The sequence below is a fragment of the Larimichthys crocea genome, chromosome XXI (genome assembly GCF_000972845.2).
Source record: "Larimichthys crocea isolate SSNF chromosome XXI, L_crocea_2.0, whole genome shotgun sequence".
Classification (NCBI taxonomy): Eukaryota; Metazoa; Chordata; class Actinopteri; family Sciaenidae; genus Larimichthys; species Larimichthys crocea.
This window is the reverse complement of record NC_040031.1, coordinates 1777079-1798352: the sequence shown is the minus strand read 5'-3', so window position 1 is coordinate 1798352 and position 21274 is coordinate 1777079. Positions and strand designations below refer to the sequence as shown.

The following is a 21274-nucleotide window of genomic DNA, read 5'->3' as shown; positions in this document are numbered from 1 at the left end:
TTACAATAACATTACAAAGTCCAGAGTCCACCTGCACAGTTAAATAGTTCTATTCAAGTAACCAACTAAGTTAACCAAGTAACTAACTAAGTTAGCTGTCAACCAGCATTTGTCTGTCATGCCTTTCCATCTGGGTAATTTCTTTACCGCAGGAGTGGATTCTTTTGGCTTATTCAACACTGAGCAATGTTATTGGGTAGAACAGAGCCCTACGTCCAACGATATACCTGTTCTCCTTTATATGTCATGACTGCAGCAGACAAACACACTGTCTAATTCAAACCTTACCCCCTTTTATTAGATATATTTGTTTTATTGAGAAGTCAATAAAAAAATGACATGACCCTCAAACTTTTGTACACTGAGCATATCAAAGAGAAAAATACAAAGCCTAATAGTCTATAAAATAATAGTCTATAAAAGCCTCTAAACTGAAGGCTGGATGCTTGGTCTTCACAAGTCTTCACTTCAAACTATATACCTTGTCTCATTTTCTGCTCTTGCGTATGTTAAATCAGAGCTTTAGTTGTTTTCAGCGAATTAGGAGTCAAAATCAGGTAAACTGAAGGTGTTTATACTGCTGTGCATTCGGTCTTGTTTTAGGACTGCCCGAAAAATCCTGGACTGAAAACTGAGGAAAAAACTGTTTGAACCTCTAACTCCACATTTCATCTATAAGTTCTATAAGTCTTTTCACATGTTTTCAGAAACTATTTTCCAACATATTTATCGTGTTTTGAAAGATAACATGGAATTGCCTTTACACGGTCTTTAAGATTATTTTTTTTTGCATATCACAACCCCTGCAAAATGACTTAGTGAAATTTCAGTACAATAACATTTACAAAGTCCAGAGCAGCTGCACAGTTAAATAGTTCTATTCAAGTAACTAACTAAGTTAACCAAGTAACTAACTAAGTTAGCTGTCAACCAGCATTTGTCTGTCATGCCTTTCCATCTGGGTAATTTCTTTACAGCAGGAAGTGGATTCTTTTGGCTTATTCAACACTGAGCAATGTTAATTGGGTAGAACAGAGCCCTACGTCCAACGATATATACCCTGTTCTCCTTTATATGTCATGACTGCAGCAGACAAACACACTGTCTAATCCAAACCTTACCCCTTTTTTTATTTGATATATTTGTTTTATTGATGAAGTCAATAAAAAAATGACATGACCCTCCAAACGCTTTGTACACTGAGCATATCAAAGAGAGAAATACAAAGCCTAATAAGTCTATAAAATAATAGTCTATAAAAGCCTCTAAACTGAAGGCTGGATGCTTGTGTCTTTACAAGTCTTCACTTCAAACTATAATACCTTGTCTCATTTTCTGCATTTGCGTATGTTAAATACAGAGCTTTAGTTGTTTTCAGAGACAGATTGTGTGTGACTGTCCATAGTTTATACTATGTTCTGACTGAGTTGTGCGATGATTGATCAGTTTCTGATCACCACAAGCACAGTCCAGTCTGCTCTGCAGCCTCTCAACACAAAACTCATTAGAGCAGAATTAAATTTAGCACATTCAGACAACAGTTTTTGGGTTGAGTTTGCTATGAGCAAGCTGCCAGATGGAGGATTTTGCTCATTATCACGTCTGTGGGGAGATCTAGAGGACAGGTGGAGTGATTCGCTGAGATTTCCTCTAAATATAGTTTATCAGTCTTTTTCTGCTGCTACTGTTCAGTTACTAAGGATTTAAAGAGTTGCTTTAGATTTAACCCAGGGACACTGCATGACCACTGATAACATGGTGATCTCAAGAATTGTAGGCAAGTCAGACTACAAGGTCTATCCACTTTACAAAAGTCATACCCTGTAGATCATGTAAGTTACCTCTCTGGCCATGGGGTTAAAGTCACCAACTATGAACTGTGGCGTCACTCATTTTAGTCTGGTCAGGGACCTTTGTTCCACAGTGTTGCCCATCTTTCTTTCCATGTTTTCTGTCTCTCTACTGTCATAAAGGCATAAAATGCTTCTTTGGCTTTCTCTGTACATGTCTGATTGACAGTTAAGCACCAAAAAGAAATGATCACTTCTTCTTAACCTGTAACCTTAATATATCCTCAACATATGCTTCCACTTAATAAATCTGAATGTTTCACATATATACGTTATCAAAATGCTGTCTGTTTATAGGTCAGTCAGTTCCTCCTCATATACAACTACCTGTTAACACAGCGCCGGTCCTGGCCACATTTGCGCCCTGGGCGAACCCCCCCCCCACCCCGAGGCGAACATTTTCTCGTGCGCCCCTGGATGCGCCGTGCGCCTCGGGATGCATGCGCCCCCATCGGTCTGTCCGACGCCCCCGTCTGCCTTGTCAACACCCCGCTCCCGGGGCGCCCGCTCCCCTAACTTAATGAGCGGTATTGAAAATTACCGAGGTTTTTTGCTTTTTCGGGCGTTCGTGCGCCCCCCACGGACAATGCGCCCTGGGCGGCCGCCCACATTGCCCATAGCTAGGACCGGCCCTGTGTTAACATGTAACTGAAGTCCTTCATGAGTTTGTTCTATTTGCTGATAAAGATTGCAGCCAGGGAGAGGAAGGAGGTAAGCATTGAAAGGCCTAAAAAGCTAGGAACGCTGTCTTAAAGGTCCAGTGTGTAGGACCTTAGAATGGCCCTTTACAGACACCATGGATCCTTCATCACAGAGTTTGCCATGATGAACTGCCATGTATCTACAGTTGCCCAGATCAGACAAACAAAACACTGATCCTAGATAGGGTCTTTTGTGTTTTTCATGCCCACTGTAGTTTCTCCTTGGAAACACTTTGATGGGAGGGTGAGTGAAGGACGGTTGCAATCTGCAACTACACTGCTCATGCCACTCAGTCCCAAACACTGGTCCTTTAAGAACAAGTGAGTAACTGACATGTCTGGGTTTATTTTGATCTGATAGGGACTAGAAATGGCCCAAAGCAGTTTCAGTTTTACCGTGGGTTATTTTTACCCAGAGAAATGCCTGATGCAGCAGATTTAGACTGAACGTTCAGACATGCTCAGATGAAGATTACATCACTGTCCCCAAAGAGACTGAGGTGTCACATCAAGCAGCCGGCAGCTTTCCCCCCTGAAGCTACAGAGAACAAAAGTCTGCAGACAGAAGCCACTTCTGCAATAAATCTCAAGTTTTTACTAAATACCTGCAGCCAAAAGAAGAGGAAAGTTTCCAAGCTCATTAAATGGAGAAGAATGACATTTATTTTTATGTAATCAGTGTTGGTTTTTAGGTTTTAGGCCTTGGAGAGTTCATTCTGTTTGTTGGAATAATGGAGAGAAACACAACAAACCCCTCAGGCCTTCTTGTTCATTATTCACTAAACACTGTTTTTGCTATTCAACTCTTTATTAAACTGCTGCTGCAGCTCAAACGGACTCTTCCCACCGGCTGTAAACATGTGAATAGGGTGAAGGATTTCAAATAATCAGACCCGGTAAACCGAGAACTCTTCTGTTGCTAAGTTGTTAGGTGAAAGGAAAATTACTGAAAGAAGATGAAATGGGAGTTAAAACCACCACAAGAAGGACCATACATTTTACAGTAAAAGCAGCTGAAATGTAAGCACTGAAAGGAGGAGAAATGTCAGTTAAAGTAAAAATAACCACTGGGGAAGTTTTTAAGTGCAATGCATTGAGTGAAGTTGAAATGAAAGCACTGAAGATTCAGTCAAACGTTAAGCAGTTAAAATACAACTTAAATTAAGGAGTTAAATTATCAGCTGAAACGGCTAACTGAAAAAAGCAAAAGATTCTACACTAAAAAAAAAAAGATGCAGTCCCTGAAAGTCAAAGTCAAAAGAGTCGAAATGTCAAAGGACTGAAGATTCAGAAAGGAGTGGAACTGTCAGTTGAAACAGAAATACTGAAATAAGTTGAAATGGATTAAAATTACTGGTAAAGTGCTGAAAGTTGAGAGAGAAGGATTGAAATTCAATCTTTGAAAGGAGTTGAGTTAAATTGAGCTCAAAGTCAGTTCAAGTGTTGAAGTGTTGAATGAAAGCACTTGAAGTAAACTGTTTATGAACAAGTCCTCTATTTGTGCTTTAGAAAACAATAAGTTCACAATGTTTTTATCACTTCATTTCTTTCACTTTGTGGCCAGACTTAATATTTTTCCCATATTGACATTAGATCACCTTTCTCAGTGTTCTTCAGTCCACCCAGACACATGAGCCTGTTTCTATATCCCAAAACAACACAGTTTAGGTACAGGGGTCACCAACACGGTGCCTGCGGGCACCCGGTCGCCCGTAAGTTCACATGAGTCGCCCGCCAGCCTGTTCTAAAAATAGCTCAAATAGCGCCACTTACCAATGAGCTGCATCTAATTTATTTTGATTGCTATTCTTGTTTAAATCACACTTAGATGTAAACTGGAAATGACAATATATTTTTTAAAAAAACTTTAAAAAAATGTTTAATATAAATGAACTATGACCTAGTATAGTTCAAAGGTCAGCAGGCGGCGCAGCGAAAATGATGAGATGACTGACCCATAAAAATATGGCCGAAAAAAGAAAAATATATATCATTTTCACGACGAATGGGAGGTAAGGGTTTTTGACCACTGTGAAAGGAGCATGTGTTTGTCTTATTTTCGTGGGCGACGGCAAAGCGGCACTCACTGATGCACATCTGCAAGACTCACTCAGAGTTGCACTGTCAAGTTACACACCAGAGTACAACATACTGGTAAACAGCATGAAATGCCAGGCTTCCCACTAACTGACAAAGTAACGGATACTAAATTTGGTGTCCAGTTCATGATTTGTTAAATGTGTTTGTAAAATGTAACAATCGATTATGTTAAAATGTGAACAATGTAAAAAAAAATCTGCAGATTTTAGTGTCAAGTTCAAAATGTAATAAGATTTATTTCAAAATCTGAAAGTTTATTTTTGTATTTTACATGATTTATTATTTGTACAAACATGGTGAAAAGTAATTCATGATTTGTTAAAAAATGTTAGTGGCTAGTGAAAATGGGACATTGTGATTTCCTAGGACTGTTGTAGAGGTGATCATTTTAAAATGTTTTTGAACATTTAAGACAAAATATAGAAATAAAGTGCTGCATATTGATATTTATCTGTTTCCTATCTTGTTAAATCATCGTTAATATTCATTGTGAGAAATCATTAACCTGATGTCTTCACAGAGATTAATATAATTAATTATTAATAATGACATTTAGTTAAAGGTAAATTGAGCAAATTAGCTATTTCAGAAGTGCGTATCAAACTGGCAGCCCTTCGCATTAATCAGTACCCAGGAAGTAGCTCTCGGTTTCAAAAAGGTTGGTGAGCCCTGGTTTGGGATTCTTTTAATAGAGATAAAACAAAATGATTGTACTCTACTTTAGGAAGAGCAGAGTGGGATCTACATACATGTATATATCATATAAATAAGAAACCAAATAATCAAACAGCTGGAGACTTTAGTTCAGTTTGTTTACAAGCAGAAATCAAAGTTAAGAAAAGACTGTTATGTTGACAAGTGATGTTGGAGTTGCTCTTCAAGCTAAATGTCAATAGACAGGAAATGGACTGTGTTGAGTGTACTGTAAATACGCAGGAGTTCAGAGGTCAGCCTGTTCATTTAGTGAGGGATCAGTGCTGTTCATCAACTCTCAGTTTGGCCTTTTCAGTCGCTGTAACTCCCACTCAGGTGCTCAGAGATTCTCAGTCAGGTTAAGTTCTTCATATAAAATCTGCTGCACTCAAGAAACACGATACAAACATAAAATGATGCTGTCAATAATTTTAATGCGGATTAATTGACGTGTGTTTTTCATGATCCAGATAAAATATTCAGATACAGATCACATGTTTGGTCCACCAGCTGCATTGTAAATGCCTTGGGAAAAACTCCCCTAGTAGTTCCAAACTTTTTAGACTCTGGTAAATTATTCAAGAACATTTTTATTTTCCTGTCAGTATCCAGAGATTTTCGTCTGTTTGGCAGACTCCTCCAGATATATTTGACTTTTTTTTTTATCTATCAACAGAAAAATTTCACTCCCGAAGGCTATATATCCTCTTTGGAAAAATATTATTTCTTGGAGTTTCATCATCATCATTTTTCTGACATACAGCGGCTGTAAAGCTGGAGGTAAAACGTTATCATTTTGTCAACAACGACTCATCTGTTCTGGTTTTGTGCATCGCCGCTTTCCTAAATCTAAAAAGTAGAGGAGAAGTTTACAGACGAGTCTCAGGTTTGAAACTCAACTTTAACTTCAAATTCATCAGATGTGACCTGAATGTTTAAGAGGGTTATGGAAGATTGAAGTCGAGTTGAGCATTGTTTCCCTTTGATCAGGCACACCATACGTCTTCAGTGTACCCTATTCACACCTTTTTTTCACATACTGAGATTGTTATACATAGGAAATATCTATTTTTTGAATGCCATTAATGCACTTATTTACCTTGGTTTGAACCTACTGTACATCATCATAGTTTAAAGCGTAGGACCAGTGACCAAGCCACGGTATTTCAGACGCAAATATTAACATCATTTACAGACACAAAAATTGTTACCAAAAACTGATGAAATATTCTTTGTTATTTAGTTATATAAAAAGTTATTCAAAGACTTTCTTGTAAAGTTTTCAGTTTCCTTTAAAACCATCACCAATAGTCAGGCTGCTGATATCAGAGGTATCAGCTAGTTATGAACATCAACACATGTCCTCCAAACAGTTCCTCCCAAACCTTTAGACTGCCGTTCAAATTAGTTTTCAGTCTGCTAATGGCAAATACTTTGTTAAAAAGTCAGACGTCCCACTATTTCCTTACTTTACTTTAGCTCATAATGGAGAAGTTTACTGTCGGAGTTACTTTTACATAACAAGGTGTGAATATGTTCTTCACCACTATATTCTCCCTCCTCTCTCCTGAGAGTAGTTTTATTTTCTTATATTAGTTGCCTCTTCCTCTCTCTCCTGCTTTCTTAAATTGAGTTGTCTTGTATTATTATTGTCACCTCTTTTACTGTTCTCATGAGGACCAGTGGAAAAGTACATCGAAAGTGTTTCTACCTGTTCTGGATGTCCACGTTGAAAGGCAGAGTAAAAAAAACCTGCTGTCATGGCCTCTTCCTGGCTGCATGCCACCTCCTTCGTGGTCTCGCTCTCCAACAACTCTGCATCTTTTATGTGTCTTGGCGTTATGAATCATATAAACGGTAAAAACAGCGCACACTTTCAGACAGCGACTCGCTCTCAGACATTCGTATTGTTGCACTCTGTTATTCACATGAAAAGTAATCGAAGTAATTGTGTCAAGACGGTACAAACAAAAGATTGATCAAGGAGACGATGAAGTAGAAACATTGCTGACTCTCTTTGGACTCTTCAGATATAATATGCTTATTCCATCTTGTAAAGGGCTCATTGCATGGGTAAAATATGGTCTGAAAAGAGTATTTAGTTGTGTGCGGTTGCAGCTGCATGTGGGACACATTGGCTGTGAGAAAAGAATCCCTTTGAGAGTATTTTGTGAGTTATTGCAGCATATATATAAGTTATAAGAGGAACATAATTTAAGCATTTATGTTGTGTAGCTATTAGTGGGCCTCTTAGATAGGGGCCCAAGGCAATTAGCTACCCAATTACCTACCATAGGTCATCGCATCACATCCAGTCACTGCAATCATAGGTTGTGGTTGTATCTCTGCCGCAGGAGGCTGGTAACATCTAAGTATCACAAGTCATTATTGCTGTAAACCTTCTCTCCCCGTCTCTGTCACTTCACGGGAAAGAGATCAGCTTAATAAAGGTCTCCAATAAAATGGCTTATTAAAACACTGCTCTGAAACATAGCATTTATTGATGTCTGTCCCCGCTATAGATCCTCATTTGTACTAGAAGATTACAGGAGGTCGTATGTTCAGTTGATGAAGATGACGGCAGAGGGTTTCTGTCATCCTGTTCAATACAATGCAACTCATCACGCAATCGTCTGTCACTGTCAGACTCTCGCCACATTATTTGACAAGTCGAATGTCTATTTGTGGGGTGAGAAATTCAGTGTAAGTATTGTAACATATTCACTGTCTGCTTTGAAGTGATGACAGTCAAATGAATCTTTGACGAGTTTAAAGGTCCAGTGTGTCAAATTTAGAGGGCTCTATTTACAAAACATGACTACAGTATGCAAGGTGGATATATACAAATATAATATAACTGCATATACTGTGTTTTCATGAGTGTATAATCACCTGAAAACAGGAATTGTTTTTGTTACCTGAATGAGACTTTGATTACATCCTCCTTCACGGAGTCTGCCCTGTTGAACCACCATGTTTCTACAATAGACCAGAGTGGACAAAAAACAAACACTGCTCCAGATAGGGCATTTTCCACTGTTTGCTGCCACTGTAGGTTCTGCTTACCGCTAGGAAGGAGAGGGTGAGGCAAAGGAGATGCAATGCAGCAACTACACCAATAGATAGTGCTAAATCCTTTAAAATTATTTAAAAGTGACTAACATTGCCAACACCAATAGAAAGATACAGTCTTCACACTGTTTGTTTCTGTTGTCTACTGTCCTGACCATAAAATCAAAGTCTAAACATTGTAGACCCAATCCAAAACTTACCTGACCCTGTTGTGTATAAATTTTAAATTCATAAAAAGGAAGCCAGAGCCAGTCTGAAATAGACCCACAGATCATTAGTCTCTATCCAGAATGTGGTGAACCAGAACTAATCAGTTGATCTTTTAGGTCAGGTTGTGAATCTGGAGCAGGACGTTCACTCGCTGACATTTACAGTAGAATCAGCTCAGGACTGCGTGCCGGCTACAGCTGAGACCAACTGAGAGGGAAGCCAAAGAATGACTAATAAGCACATCAGAGATGCTAGGCCCTGAATGCAGCACCGACTGCCCGAGGAGGCATTCACATTCACAGGTAGACGGAGGAGTCAGGGCCGCTGGGAGAGAGTCACGCTGCCTACATACATAATGAGTTGAGCTTTGATATTCACCCGGAGGATCCCTGGGAAGATTAACATGCAGCTTCCACCCACAGCAGCTCCTCACGGGAATCCCACCCTTCTGACCCCAAATGATGAGCTACTTTATCTTATTAATATGCTAACGGTGCTATTATTGGTGTTATTATGAGCGTCTACAGTCAGGATTTATCTGGGAGGATAAAAATCATGCAACAATGTGCTTCACCCCTCTCTGACACATGTTGGTTACATCATCCCAGATGTAATAACCCCAGATTCATACAAAGCACACGAGATGTCTTGAGAAGACCACAGAGATGTAAATTAAGCAGCTTTTTTCTTTTTTAAAGGTGAATTCTCCAGCTGATCAGAGTACTGTGGTGAGTGTGAATGTGCATTGTGCTGACTCAAAGCTTTCAAACTCAATGCACCATCTCCTGAACACTCCCCTTTTTCGAGGTGATCCAACACCTAAATTAAGACAAATGGATCGCTGTGATTCATTTAAAGTTTCCAAACGTTTCTCACTGCTGTTCGTTAAAGTAGAGAGACATTACAGTTTTAAAGTTACAGTTGTGTGTGTTTTGTACCTGCATTACTTTAACAACAACCACTTCCGCCATAATACGTAAATAGAGCCTCCTAAATCTGACTGGTTCCATATAAGCCTTGCTTCCACTATACATTTCTTTCTGCATGACATTTCTTGGGAAAGAGACTTGATATACTTAGACACTAACTTTTTCTCCTGATGAACATTTACGTTACTACCCCTCCATTCCCACACCCAATCCTGTAAGTTTACTGCTGTTTGTGCAAAGTCATAACGTTACTCAAACTGTGTTATTACTGTGAAATGCACATCATTACAACATCTTCCATCTGCTCCCATATTCAATATAAAATTGTGACAATTTCAATTTACCTCTTCATTCTTTCTGCTCTCTTATTTACAAAGTTGTGCTGATTATTTTTTCCACAGAGCTAGACTATGAGGAAAATGGAAAGCAATCTTTGTGACGGCAGCACAAATAATAATACCACTTGGAAATGCTGTGGGGAGATGTGCATCTGCTGATGAAAAATTAAATGACAGTTGTCTTTTTTTAGTGTTATTTTGAAGGGAAAATAAAGGTACTTGTGCCAAGTCGGAATCATGACATAGATAATAGGTGATATGAATGTGAGGTATGTATAGATTAGATGATTTCTGAAAGCCTCATTTGATTGTCTAATCGATTGTACAGGCCGCTGTGTCTCAACCCTAACCAAAAAACGTAACACCCTGACCATGACACACACCACAACACTCACTCAGATGTTTGTTTGGTTGATGAACATCATAACAACCTGCTGTTTTCCCTGCCACCAATTTATCCTGCTTCTCTTCATAAAAAAACTGTGTGTGAGCAGCGATTAGTTTCACTATGCTGCTTATCTTCTTCATGAGTCTCAGACTTGTTGAGAGAAAGTCAATAGCAACCACAGTGTTATTGCCTGCCATCCATAGCTGTCGTTTAAGCAGCGCTTTTTATTATCTTGTGCGAGGGGAAAGGTCGCTCCCGGCCAAATGAGGAGAACATATTAGCAGGTTACAGAAGAGACAAGAGACAGAAATGAACAGGAATGTGCTGACGCCTAATATCTACAAAAATAAACTAATCCAGCCCGAAATCTGACCTGAAATATGCAGGTGTATGCATTTTTTAGGGGGGCACCGATATTTTCATTACAATTTTTATCAGCTGGATATTTTATTGAATTTTAATCATTAGGTCTATAAAAGGTCAGAAAATAATGCAAAATACAGGAGAAAAATACAAGATGATATCATTAAATGTCTTGACTGAACCAAACGATTAATAGACTAGCTCTAGATAGGCAGCATTGACATAGCAATGACACAAGAGGCGGTGTTGTTCAAGAGTCTGGGTAAGAAGGACTGCGAGATTGATAGGTAGATTGGTAAAGGTGTAAAAGCATATGAGAGGTGAGTCTCAAGGCAAAGCTCTCAATTTAACAGACTTTTATGTCCAGACCCTCACCAATTGTCATGAGTTTTGGGTAATAAATGCCAGAGTGAAATTGCAAATACAGGAAGGTAAAATTAGTTTCATACGGTGGCTGGACAGGGTGACATCTTGACAGGAGTCACTGCACAATGATGTGCGTCACCTCATCAGGATACACATGCAAATGTCAACTCAGCAGAAAAACATCAGTTTTCATCACATTCAGTTGGGATGACACAGGTAAATGAAAAGAGATCAGTTGTCGATACATCTTAATCAGAAAATGTGTTTCCATATCCCCATAACACATTAAATATCCTTCATAAACTGCAAAACCCACTTCAAGTGAGCGCTTAATAACCTTGAATTGAATTGTACCTTTCTATCAACCTTTTCCTACTGTGATACTTCTAACTGCACATAAGAATACAATGAGGGAAACATGGCTAGTAAGGCTGTTCAGTATCCGACAAGGACACTTTGCTTTCCCAGGATGTCCAACTGGGACAAGACTACAGGGCGGACCCAGAAGACCATGGAGGGATTACATATTACATCAAGTCTGGATTAACAAACCTAACATTTTAATGTAGCACTCAGTAGATCCCTGAAAGCCCCAGAAGCCTTTCTCATTCTGAAACTCAAAGCAGACCCCAGTTGAGTCTAAAAACATCATCAGTTAGAGCTCAGAGCATTTTGAGGATAAAAATGTGTCTGTCTACAAACACTGTTGTATCTCGAAGCAATACCTCCCTCTTGGTCATGCAATGCACTTAACACAACTGGCCATGTATCTGAGTGAGAAGCCAGTGAGGGATCATGCAATTATTGAAAACAAATGAGTAAAAAGAAAAATAAATGCAGTTAAATGTTATCTTTGTAAATTTCACTGAAACATCTGAGTACAGAGATGTGTGAATACAGGGCTGTTTTTTTTCTAAAAGAACTCCTGAAGCCGTTTAGGAGGGTTCAGTGAACTTTAGCTCCACTCCAACATATAGCAGATGAGTGACATTAAAACTGCAGGAACATCCAGATTCTTTGCCTTACAATTGGATCTCTCTCTACTGGAGGTCTCACTCAAGTACAATATGTGCTGCCTCTGAGTGGAATTGTATAGATGCCAATACAAAATATAAAAATTATCTCAAACGTTATTACTGCTCAGAGTACAGTATGTACTTGTGTCTGAGAGGAGGGGAAAGATTTGAGAATGTACTACAGTGACACAGCATAGAGTCTGTGCTAGTTTATTCATGAAACTCGATCACGGCTGCATATTAGTTCAGTAAATGGAGAACCTGCCTGTAGGCAACAGTGTCCAATGTTTGTGAAACAATCAGTTCAGATCAATGTGCTGCCGTTGTCTTGGTGATAGTTAGTTAACTAGATGATTTATATCTTCAAAAATGATTTAAAAAATCTTTTAATTATAGCCAACTGAATATTCTCATGTTGGATGACCCTGTCTGGTTCATCCACCTGGTCTGTCCTGCTGACATTCATTAAAGATGCTCCAGTTTCACTCGAGGTCTCAGCTGCTCTCACATCAAACTCCCACAGTCCTGAGCTTTAAACCAACTCTGCTTTGATCAGGCAAGAAGGTGGCATCCAGGTCAGAAACACAGAGCGTTGTACTGTCACAGGGTTCAAGTCCATTAACCTGCCCAACTTTCATAAACTTCAGGAGCAAAGTCGATGGTTCTTATACTGAGTGAAACATAAAGCTTTTTTTTTTTATGGCTGTAGCATTTCATCAGATGGAAATATTCTAGACATTGAGTGCATCATTTTAGACACATTTCCCCCAGATAAATAATAATCTACCACCTTGCTGTTAAAATTTAAAAAATGCTGTCTAAATTGGGGCTGGTTCCTTGGGCAAAATTTAAGAAATATGCTTTTCAGTTCTGCTAAAAAGCTAAAAGGTTTGGAGCTACTATGTCATCATCCATAATGCTGGTTATGGATTTGTCAGCGGATGTGATTAGATTGTATCTATACATTCATAGATGCTTTTTCCAAACAGAGGAACTGCTGCTTACACCAGAGCAATGACTGACAACTCCACATAGGAAATATTTTACCTGCTGAGCCAACAGGGTTAGCATTACAAACACAATGTATAGCAGAGGGTGATGGGATTGTCAATCTGATCAATGTCAAACTTAAGCATTAGGTTTGTGGACAACCATTTTGAAGGTTCTGCATTATGGACATCTCATCAAGGTTTTTTTTTTGGAGCCAGAAGTGACCATATTTGGACTTTGGACTAGTCATTTTCTATTTTCCTGTGTTAGCATGCTAAGGAAGAGACTCAGCACTAAAGGACTCAAATGATCAGGATCGTCATTAGACTCTTCTGACCTTCACACTGTTCGTGGTGTTGGTTTTGTAAGAACAGCTTGTGTCGGAGAGGCTACATAAATCACTTCAGTGCTTGTTTTTTCTCTCAGGCCCACAAATGAGTTTACGCTTCGCTGTCTGTCATACATTTTCATAACGCTTCCTTGATGGAATCACTGTCGTCGTTGTTTTGGGATCTTGCGGGGAAAATAGCCATCTGTTGCCACGTTTCCTTCCATCCTCTCCTTCTTCTCCACCCTGATGGCTGAACGGTGCCCCGTTGAGGATTCCCTACTGTCAGTTTGACACTCAGTCAGAGGACCATTAACCCGGGCCTCAACTTACATGAGGCAGTTGCCATGGGAACATGGGTGGTCTCTGGGCCGTGATGGTAGGCGGTGTTGTGTGGGAGCATGTGCACAGGTGTGTTATGACAGATGCTGGAGGGTGGGGAGAGGAAACAGAAGTTTGTGCTGCCTGGTTGAGAGCTACATGCTCTGTGTGTGTGTGTGTGCGTGTGTGTGTGTGTGCGTGTGCGTGTGTGTTGAGCGAGCTTGAATCTCTGCTAACTCAGCTGAGTCAATGTTTTTTTCTGCTGCAGCAAACAGTCAGTTTTTACCCTAAAACAAGTTTTATCAGCCTCTGTGGTGGCAACAAGAATAACAACAACACTTTAATGCTTCCTGTTATAGCTGAACACACACAGATTTCTGCATTTACCCAGAACTCCCGTGTTGATGCGGCTGTGTCTTGTTTCGGCTCTGTCACAGTATTTATTGATAATTGACATTAAATGAATATTGACTCTGATAGTAATCACTATTCAGGAAATGCAGCCGCCAAACAAAGATCAGATGGCGTGCTGCGTTCATTACAATCAGGGGTACAATCTACAGGGGTGTCGTTTAGCTCAGTTGGTAGAGCAGCTGCCCAATGTGCGAAGGCTCAGTCCTTGGTGCGGAAGCCCAGGGTTCAAATCTGACCTGTGGCTCTTTCCAGCATGTCATTTCCCATCTCTCTCTCCCTGCATTCCTGTCACTCTTGAGCTGTCTCTGTCAAGTAATGCTTGAAAAGGCCAAAAGAACAAATCAACCATGTATTTGTTACCACATCAAACAGATATAAGCTGCTAACATCTTTTCAGTCTATTTCCGATAGACAGGCGTCAGGACAAGATGCGTCCCTCTCCTTTGTATCAACAATCCAATCCTCAAATGGCTTTTAGACGTCTTACGGTTACTTGGTTTTTTTCTTATAGTTGTAGAGTGTTTCAAAGTTAGTCATGTCATTTTCTAAACTCAGAAAACGTTTCAGTCGCTTCAAAATTGCTTCTTGACTGGGGTGGGGGCGTGGCTTCAGTCAGTCCACAGTCCTGGAGCTGAGAATACTGCCCATTTGTATCCTGATTTAGACACCTAATCTCATGAACTTGTCAATATTTTTTATCATTCAAATCTGTCTGGGTGGTTAATAACACTTTCTTCTTTGGTCTGGCAAACTCAGAACACATATTTATTCTTACTTTACACAGACTTTAAGAGAACTAGAAAATGAGCACCTTAGAATTATGAATTATTTGTGTTTATATATTGATTAACCCCCTCCAAAGCTAATTTAATTCAACTCATTATTATTTTATTTATTTATTGTTAGTTTGTTTTCTTTTCTCCTTGAAGTATGCTGTTTGGAATTATTGCTGTGTGTTTAACAACCAGCGATGATGTTGTTTGGTTAAGATGTTTAATAAAAGGTTAAAAAAGCATGTGATAATGTGGTTTAGTCTAATCGGTGTTCAGGATCAGATTGTGACTGTGAATCAGGTCTTTAAATGCCTCCTTCTGTCGGTAAAGACTCATAGTTGCGCTTGGAAGCCCTCACAGCACACTGCAGACAAAGATAACAACACAGTGAATCGATAGTCTTGTATTGGCTCATAAATGCAGCACAGAGCCTAATGATGTGTTCAGGGTCATCTGTCAAACTGAGATGAGGAGAGAGAGAGGGACTCCTGGTGTTTTTCTGCTCTGCTGTTGATCCTGTTTAAAGAGACAGCGATTATCAGTTAATGATCGTCCAGCTGCTCACATGATAGAGCTCCAACAGTTAAACTACTTACCGAAAACATCCTGCAGATGTACGACTAGGGATGAATTTATTTCCCAGGACACCCTAGGGTTACTGTTAGTGAAAGTAATCACTTCCTGCAGATGTTTCACATTAAAGGTCTTCCAGAGGCTCAAAGAGCATAATCTCTGCCTTTGCTGATAGGCTTTTAATGTGAAAAATCAGCAGCAAGCAAAGTAAAGCAAAGTAAAAACACTTTCTTACATTACGACAATACAACAGCAAAGTGCATGTTCACCACTCTGACTTTTCCACCAGTCAGCTGGAGAGTAAAAATTGTAAACGACGGCTGGTCATCAGCCAAAGTATCTGCCTGAGCAGACAAAATTATCAGCCACAAACACGAGTCACTAGATTGATTCCAGTAAATGAACCGAGCAGAGTCGACCATCTGTTTGTTTAATGAAGGCTGATGGAATTATTACTGCTGAGTTCAGCCCTTCGGCCCATCATTTAAGTAAATCCTGTTGTTCAGATCATCAGGTTTATCTGCACGTAGTGAAGTGAAGAATGGTTTCATCACTGTCAGCTGAAACAGAGATCCGCGAGACACAAGACAACTGAATAAAGTTCATAGATTTAGATTTAGAATTCGTGTTTAATGTCTATGTGTAAATTAAAGGACCAGTGTGGAGGGTTTATTGGGCATGTTGTGGTGTAGCTGCTGATTGCCAGTGTGTAGTAGAAAGAACAACAGCTCCTATCGAGCCAGTGTTTAGTTTGACCAATCTTCAGCATGGTGGACTCTGAAACCATGGGCAGTTTAGAGTCACCATTTAACCTGTATGTGTTTGGACTGTGGGAAGAAGCTTTAGTACCTGAACAGAACCCACGCAGACATGAGAAGAACATGCAAACTCCACACAGAAAGGCCCCATCCAGCTGGGGGAGTTGAACAAGAAACCTTCTGGTGCTAAACATATATTTTTTTGAATGGTGCATACAGCAGGAACAAAAGTCGAGTTATTGTTGCTACTCCAATCAGTTAGGGAGGTGCACCCAGACTGTTGGCTTTGAGATCCTGTAAACATAAAATAAGACAAAAACATTTAATCCACATATCACAGTTATACAGTTATTAATTCAGTTTTACGTATTTTAAGTATATTGAATTAATTCAGAGCATACAGTAACAACACAGCTAAACAAGTTCCCCATAGGCCTCCGTAAATTCATGGACAAAAATAAGTAATTCAAGTGTTTGAGGGCATGAGTTATTTTCATGAAGTGAATTTGTAATTACACAACTTGAATTTAATGTAAGTGAATTATAAGAATTTCAGGGCAAAATTAAAAAATTAGCAATTTGGATGCAATACATAATTCAAATGTAACTACAGGCAGTGTTCTTGTAAACCTTTTACATTCAGTCTATCCTCCAGGTCTAACAAACATGTTGAATACATTTTCTTATATAATATTTTCAAAGAAGAATTTTCTGTTTTTTCGTCTTCGGCTTTCTTGTGTTTTTTGGCACATTGCTGCATTTCTTAGCACATTACCACCACCTAATGTCCCTCAGAAGAATACTATGAAATGCAACACTTAATTAGTTGTTTATCTTCTAGACCTCAGTAGAATACTCAAATGTTGCTGCGGTTTACTGAGAACCGTCACTCAAATGAGCATTTTATCTCACTCAATCAACAAACAGCTCGATTTAAAAACAGAAAAAAAATGACAACCACAAGCCGTTTTCATTATGAAAAAAGAAACACATCTCCCTCTTCAAGTTGATACCAAATATGTGGCTGTTTTTGTACAGCGGTAGTAGGTAGTGTCAGCGTGACCCAGTCAGTCCTTCATGCAAACGGCAAAAAACAGCCCATGTCTCTATGAAATATGAAATGGGTGCTCTGGGGCACTATAGAGTCTAGTGTTAAAATAATCTAAAAACTATTTTGATGATCCATCTTTTTTCAAATGCCCAAATTCTTTGATTTCATCTTCTCCAAAGGTAAAATATTGTCTGGTTTTCTTTTGTCTTTTGTAACAGTAAACTGATCATATTTGGGTTATGGACAGAACAATCAAAATATCGTTGCATGTTATCTTTGGTTCTTGTTTCTGTTTCTTTCCCATTTATTTTACAGTTAACAGGAAGTAAACCGTGAAAGTTATGGTCATGATCGCTAAAGACAACATCCAACCGTCTCATCCTTGTCATTCACTTCCCTCCTCTGACTTTCTCCACAGATGTACATCCAGACGGCCACGCTGACCGTCTCCCTCAGCCTCAGCGCCTCCGTCTCTCTGGGAATGCTCTACATGCCGAAGGTTTACATCATCATCTTCCATCCCGAGCAGAACGTCCCCAAGCGCAAACGCAGCTTCAAGGCCATTGTCACCGCTGCTACCATGACCAGCAAGCTGTCACAGCTGGCGGCTGAACGACCCAATGGTGAGGTGAAGACAGAGCTGTGCGAGGGTGTGGAGGCCAGCGGTAAGTTTTTTTTAATGTCGTCGAACTTGGGTGTCCACATACCTTTGGCCATATAGTGTGTTTCAGAGGCCTTGAGATCCTGACTGTTTTCTTTAACATACCTTAAAGGTATTCAAGCAGCAAGCAAAAAGACGGTTTATACTAAATACTGTGAAATACTCTGAACAAAGGTAATGTAGGAGGAAGAGTGTCAGTTTCTCGATGAAGTCTGAATCCTGAGCCTCTCTGCAGTAATGAGGATTTAACAGGAAGTTGACATGGGTTTGTTTAGACGTCACCTGAGACCAGATCTGATGAAGCCAAACTGTTTACAGAGATACACTTCAAAGCTACTTCTCGGCCCGTCAGCAGAAAAGTGGGAGATGGCGGATTGTTTACTCTTTAGAGACGAGCTGACTGAACTGATCTGCTTAATCTAACAAGCAGCAGCTCTCACATCAGTTTTACTTTCTCAACCTTACACGAAGCCAAACTTCCTCTTTAATCGTGATGAGCGCTCAACGGGAAGGAGTCACAAAGACTCAGTTACCAAACACTACACATGATAAAAACGCTTGTGAGGCTTATTTAGTCCAACTGCTGAATATATTACCTTTACATTTACTATGAATATTCATGGTCTCCAGAGGATAAATCTTTTTTTTGTGACCCTGTGACCGTTGCTTTAGAAATATCCTGAGGAAAAACTTCACTCCACTACTTTTGAAGCTATATAAATGGTGTTTGCTTATATTGTGAAGATAGTAAACACCGCAGCCTCGAGGGGACACTAGCAGAAGTTTAACGAAGTTTGTGTCAAGTGACGGAGCTAGATTAGTTTTTCTAAAACACGCATTTGTGGTAATTTCTCAATAATCTGTCTGCTTCGAAATTGAAACATTATTTAACCTGTTTCCAAAATTGTGACTTTCCTAACTCGTTTTCCTAACACATACGACAGCCGAAAGTATTTCCCCACTTGTTTTCTTTCAGAATAAACGTAATAACAATAAACTTTATTTTTATCACACCTTTCAAAATCAAAATTAGAGAAATCTAAATATAATACCACCCAAATGAACAGATAGCAAATCACAGGGGAAAAAAACTAAACATTTTAAAAGAACGTCAAAGAGATTAAACAAAATATAAGAACAATGTTAAAAATGCTAATTTAAACAGTGACGGTGGTCAGTTTAAACACAATATACAAAAGAAAAAAACATAATTTTATGTGACTTTCAGCTATGTCAACAATACCATGGGGGAATATTGTCTGTGTACATGGCAGGGCTCTTAATATCAACTAAGAATGAATATGTATTAAGTAATAAGTATATTAAGTGTTAGTTGCTGATCATATGCATCACTTTAGGCCCAGAGTCTATCACATCTAGCACAACACAGCCCCGTCAAGGAGATTTTTCAAGACTTCTGGCCTCCTGACTCCACATAAGATGCAATATCTACAGTGAACCTCTTCAGTTTTTGTGTCCAAGCCTGTACTTAAACAGGGAGACAGACTCATCCTAATGTATTACTTATAAGTCACAGGGGTGCTAATGTGGAAACACTTTGCTCCAGTCTATTCAAATATCCAGCTGGTTGAATGGTCCAAACCTGCCCCCTCTGTATCTGCAGTACCTCAATGATATCAGGGGAATCTGGCCTCTTTCCTGGGAAGAGATCAATGGCTTTGTTCACGTTCTGAATGGCTAATATGGTTCTACTGCATATGTACCACCTTAGCCTTCTCCAAGCACAGACACAATTGATTCCTCTCACTGCTACCTATTCAGCCACGTCTTCGAAGATGACCTTCCTTTTGAAGAAAAATAAACAAGCCAGATGGCCACCTTGCTCAGCCTTCTGGAGCTTTGTCTCACGAAGAATGATTTCAAGTTCAATTGCCAGTATTACCTGCAGGTCAAGGGGGTGGCAGTGTGGGGATGGTTTGCCGCAGCCTGTGAAAAATATCAATATTTGTGAATGGGTTTTGTCTCTGTTGTCAATCTTTCCTCCCAGTATCTCCCGCACCTTGATGATATCTGGGGAATTTGGCTTCATTCCCAGCAGGAGTTCAGTGAATTTCTTTGAGTCTTTGAGTCTGTTTAAGATCAGTGGTCCTCCATTCAAGGGCCAAAGTTTTACAACAAAGGATTTTGGGACAAGGTCATCAGAGTATTCATTCAAGCCTCTCATGAACTCTAGCGTGATGTGTGGTTGTGAGTCAAGCCAAACCTTACAGTGTGCATTCACTGATAACTGTGAAGTCGAGCATGTGAAGCTTTGAGTTTAGATTATTTTGTTAAACTTTGCAAAAACCTTACATTTTTATTCATCATGTACTTACGCTGTACAGTTTGATGAGGCATGGCCAAATGATACAACATTGTACAGATTAAACTGGTCATGATGTGGGCACTCACACTATGCTATTGAAGTTTATTCAAACAAGAAGATATTCAGTTCAGTTTATATACATATATATTATTATTAAATATTATACACTAAATCATAACATAAGTTATTATGTCTAATAAACAAATTTGCTTTGTCTAACTAGTCTGGGTCCCATATTAGGGTTACACATACTGTTATAACAGTCAAAAACCTTCATGCAGGTGGCGTTTAGCTCAGTTGGTAGAGTGTGGCCCCATGTATGTTAGGCTCAGTCCTTGCTGCAGTGGCACAGGATTCAATTCTGCCCCATTTGCTGCAAGTCATCCCCCTCTCTCATTCCCCTTTTTTCGGTCACTCTTCAGCTATCTTTGTTAAATAAAGCTTGAAAAGTCCAAAAAATATATTTTACCAACCTGCTATTTGCTTTTCTCTCCATAGTGCCGCCAACAAAAAACACCTATGTCAGCTACACCAACCATGCCATGTGAAAAAATGACACCTTCCACACGTGGACGTCCTGGAACATTTACTCAGAGGTGATATCATCAGAGCACAAGACACAAAGAAGGTGCTCTGATCAAACTAAAGGATCAGAATGATAAATGACAAACTGAACCAACACATCTGTGGTGTTTTTATGTTTACAGACAGCAGGAACTGGGCCTGAAAGGCACCAAAAACCTGAAAGGATCTCAAGTCAAAACCATCCAAGAGACAACAAGGAAGCAGAAGGATGGTAACTTAAAAAAAAAAAATTAAAACAAGTCTTCAAAAAGAAATACAAAAAAAGAAAGTGTGGGGACCAACCATAATTGTTGTTATTCTAATTGTACGTTTAAAAAAAACAAACAAAAAAACTTGTGGTTGTGAAAATTTCTGATTCTTGTCTCATGTCGTCCGTCTGTCGACCTGCATTATGAGATGAGTACGTCGCTGTTTTCGGCTAACTGATTGGTAGCTTTTGGTTGTAAAATGTCATGGTTGAATTGAAGC

At 39.4% G+C, this 21274-nt stretch overlaps 1 protein-coding gene across 2 annotated transcripts in view; it reads left to right on the top strand.

The window, feature by feature from the left end:
* grm8b (glutamate receptor, metabotropic 8b) overlaps positions 1-21024 on the top strand; it is a 125072-nt gene extending 104048 nt beyond the window's left edge. The window contains exons 9-11 of one of the 2 annotated variants that reach the window (XM_027273216.1): positions 17653-17899; positions 20720-20817; positions 20929-21024. In XM_027273216.1, the coding sequence (XP_027129017.1) occupies positions 17653-17899; positions 20720-20769 (297 nt within the window). In that variant the 3' untranslated portion in view covers positions 20770-20817; positions 20929-21024. Of the gene's footprint in view, positions 1-17652; positions 17900-20719 lie in introns of both variants that reach the window. The other variant, XM_027273215.1, reaches the window with a different exon arrangement.
* Positions 21025-21274: the final 250 nt, after the last annotated feature.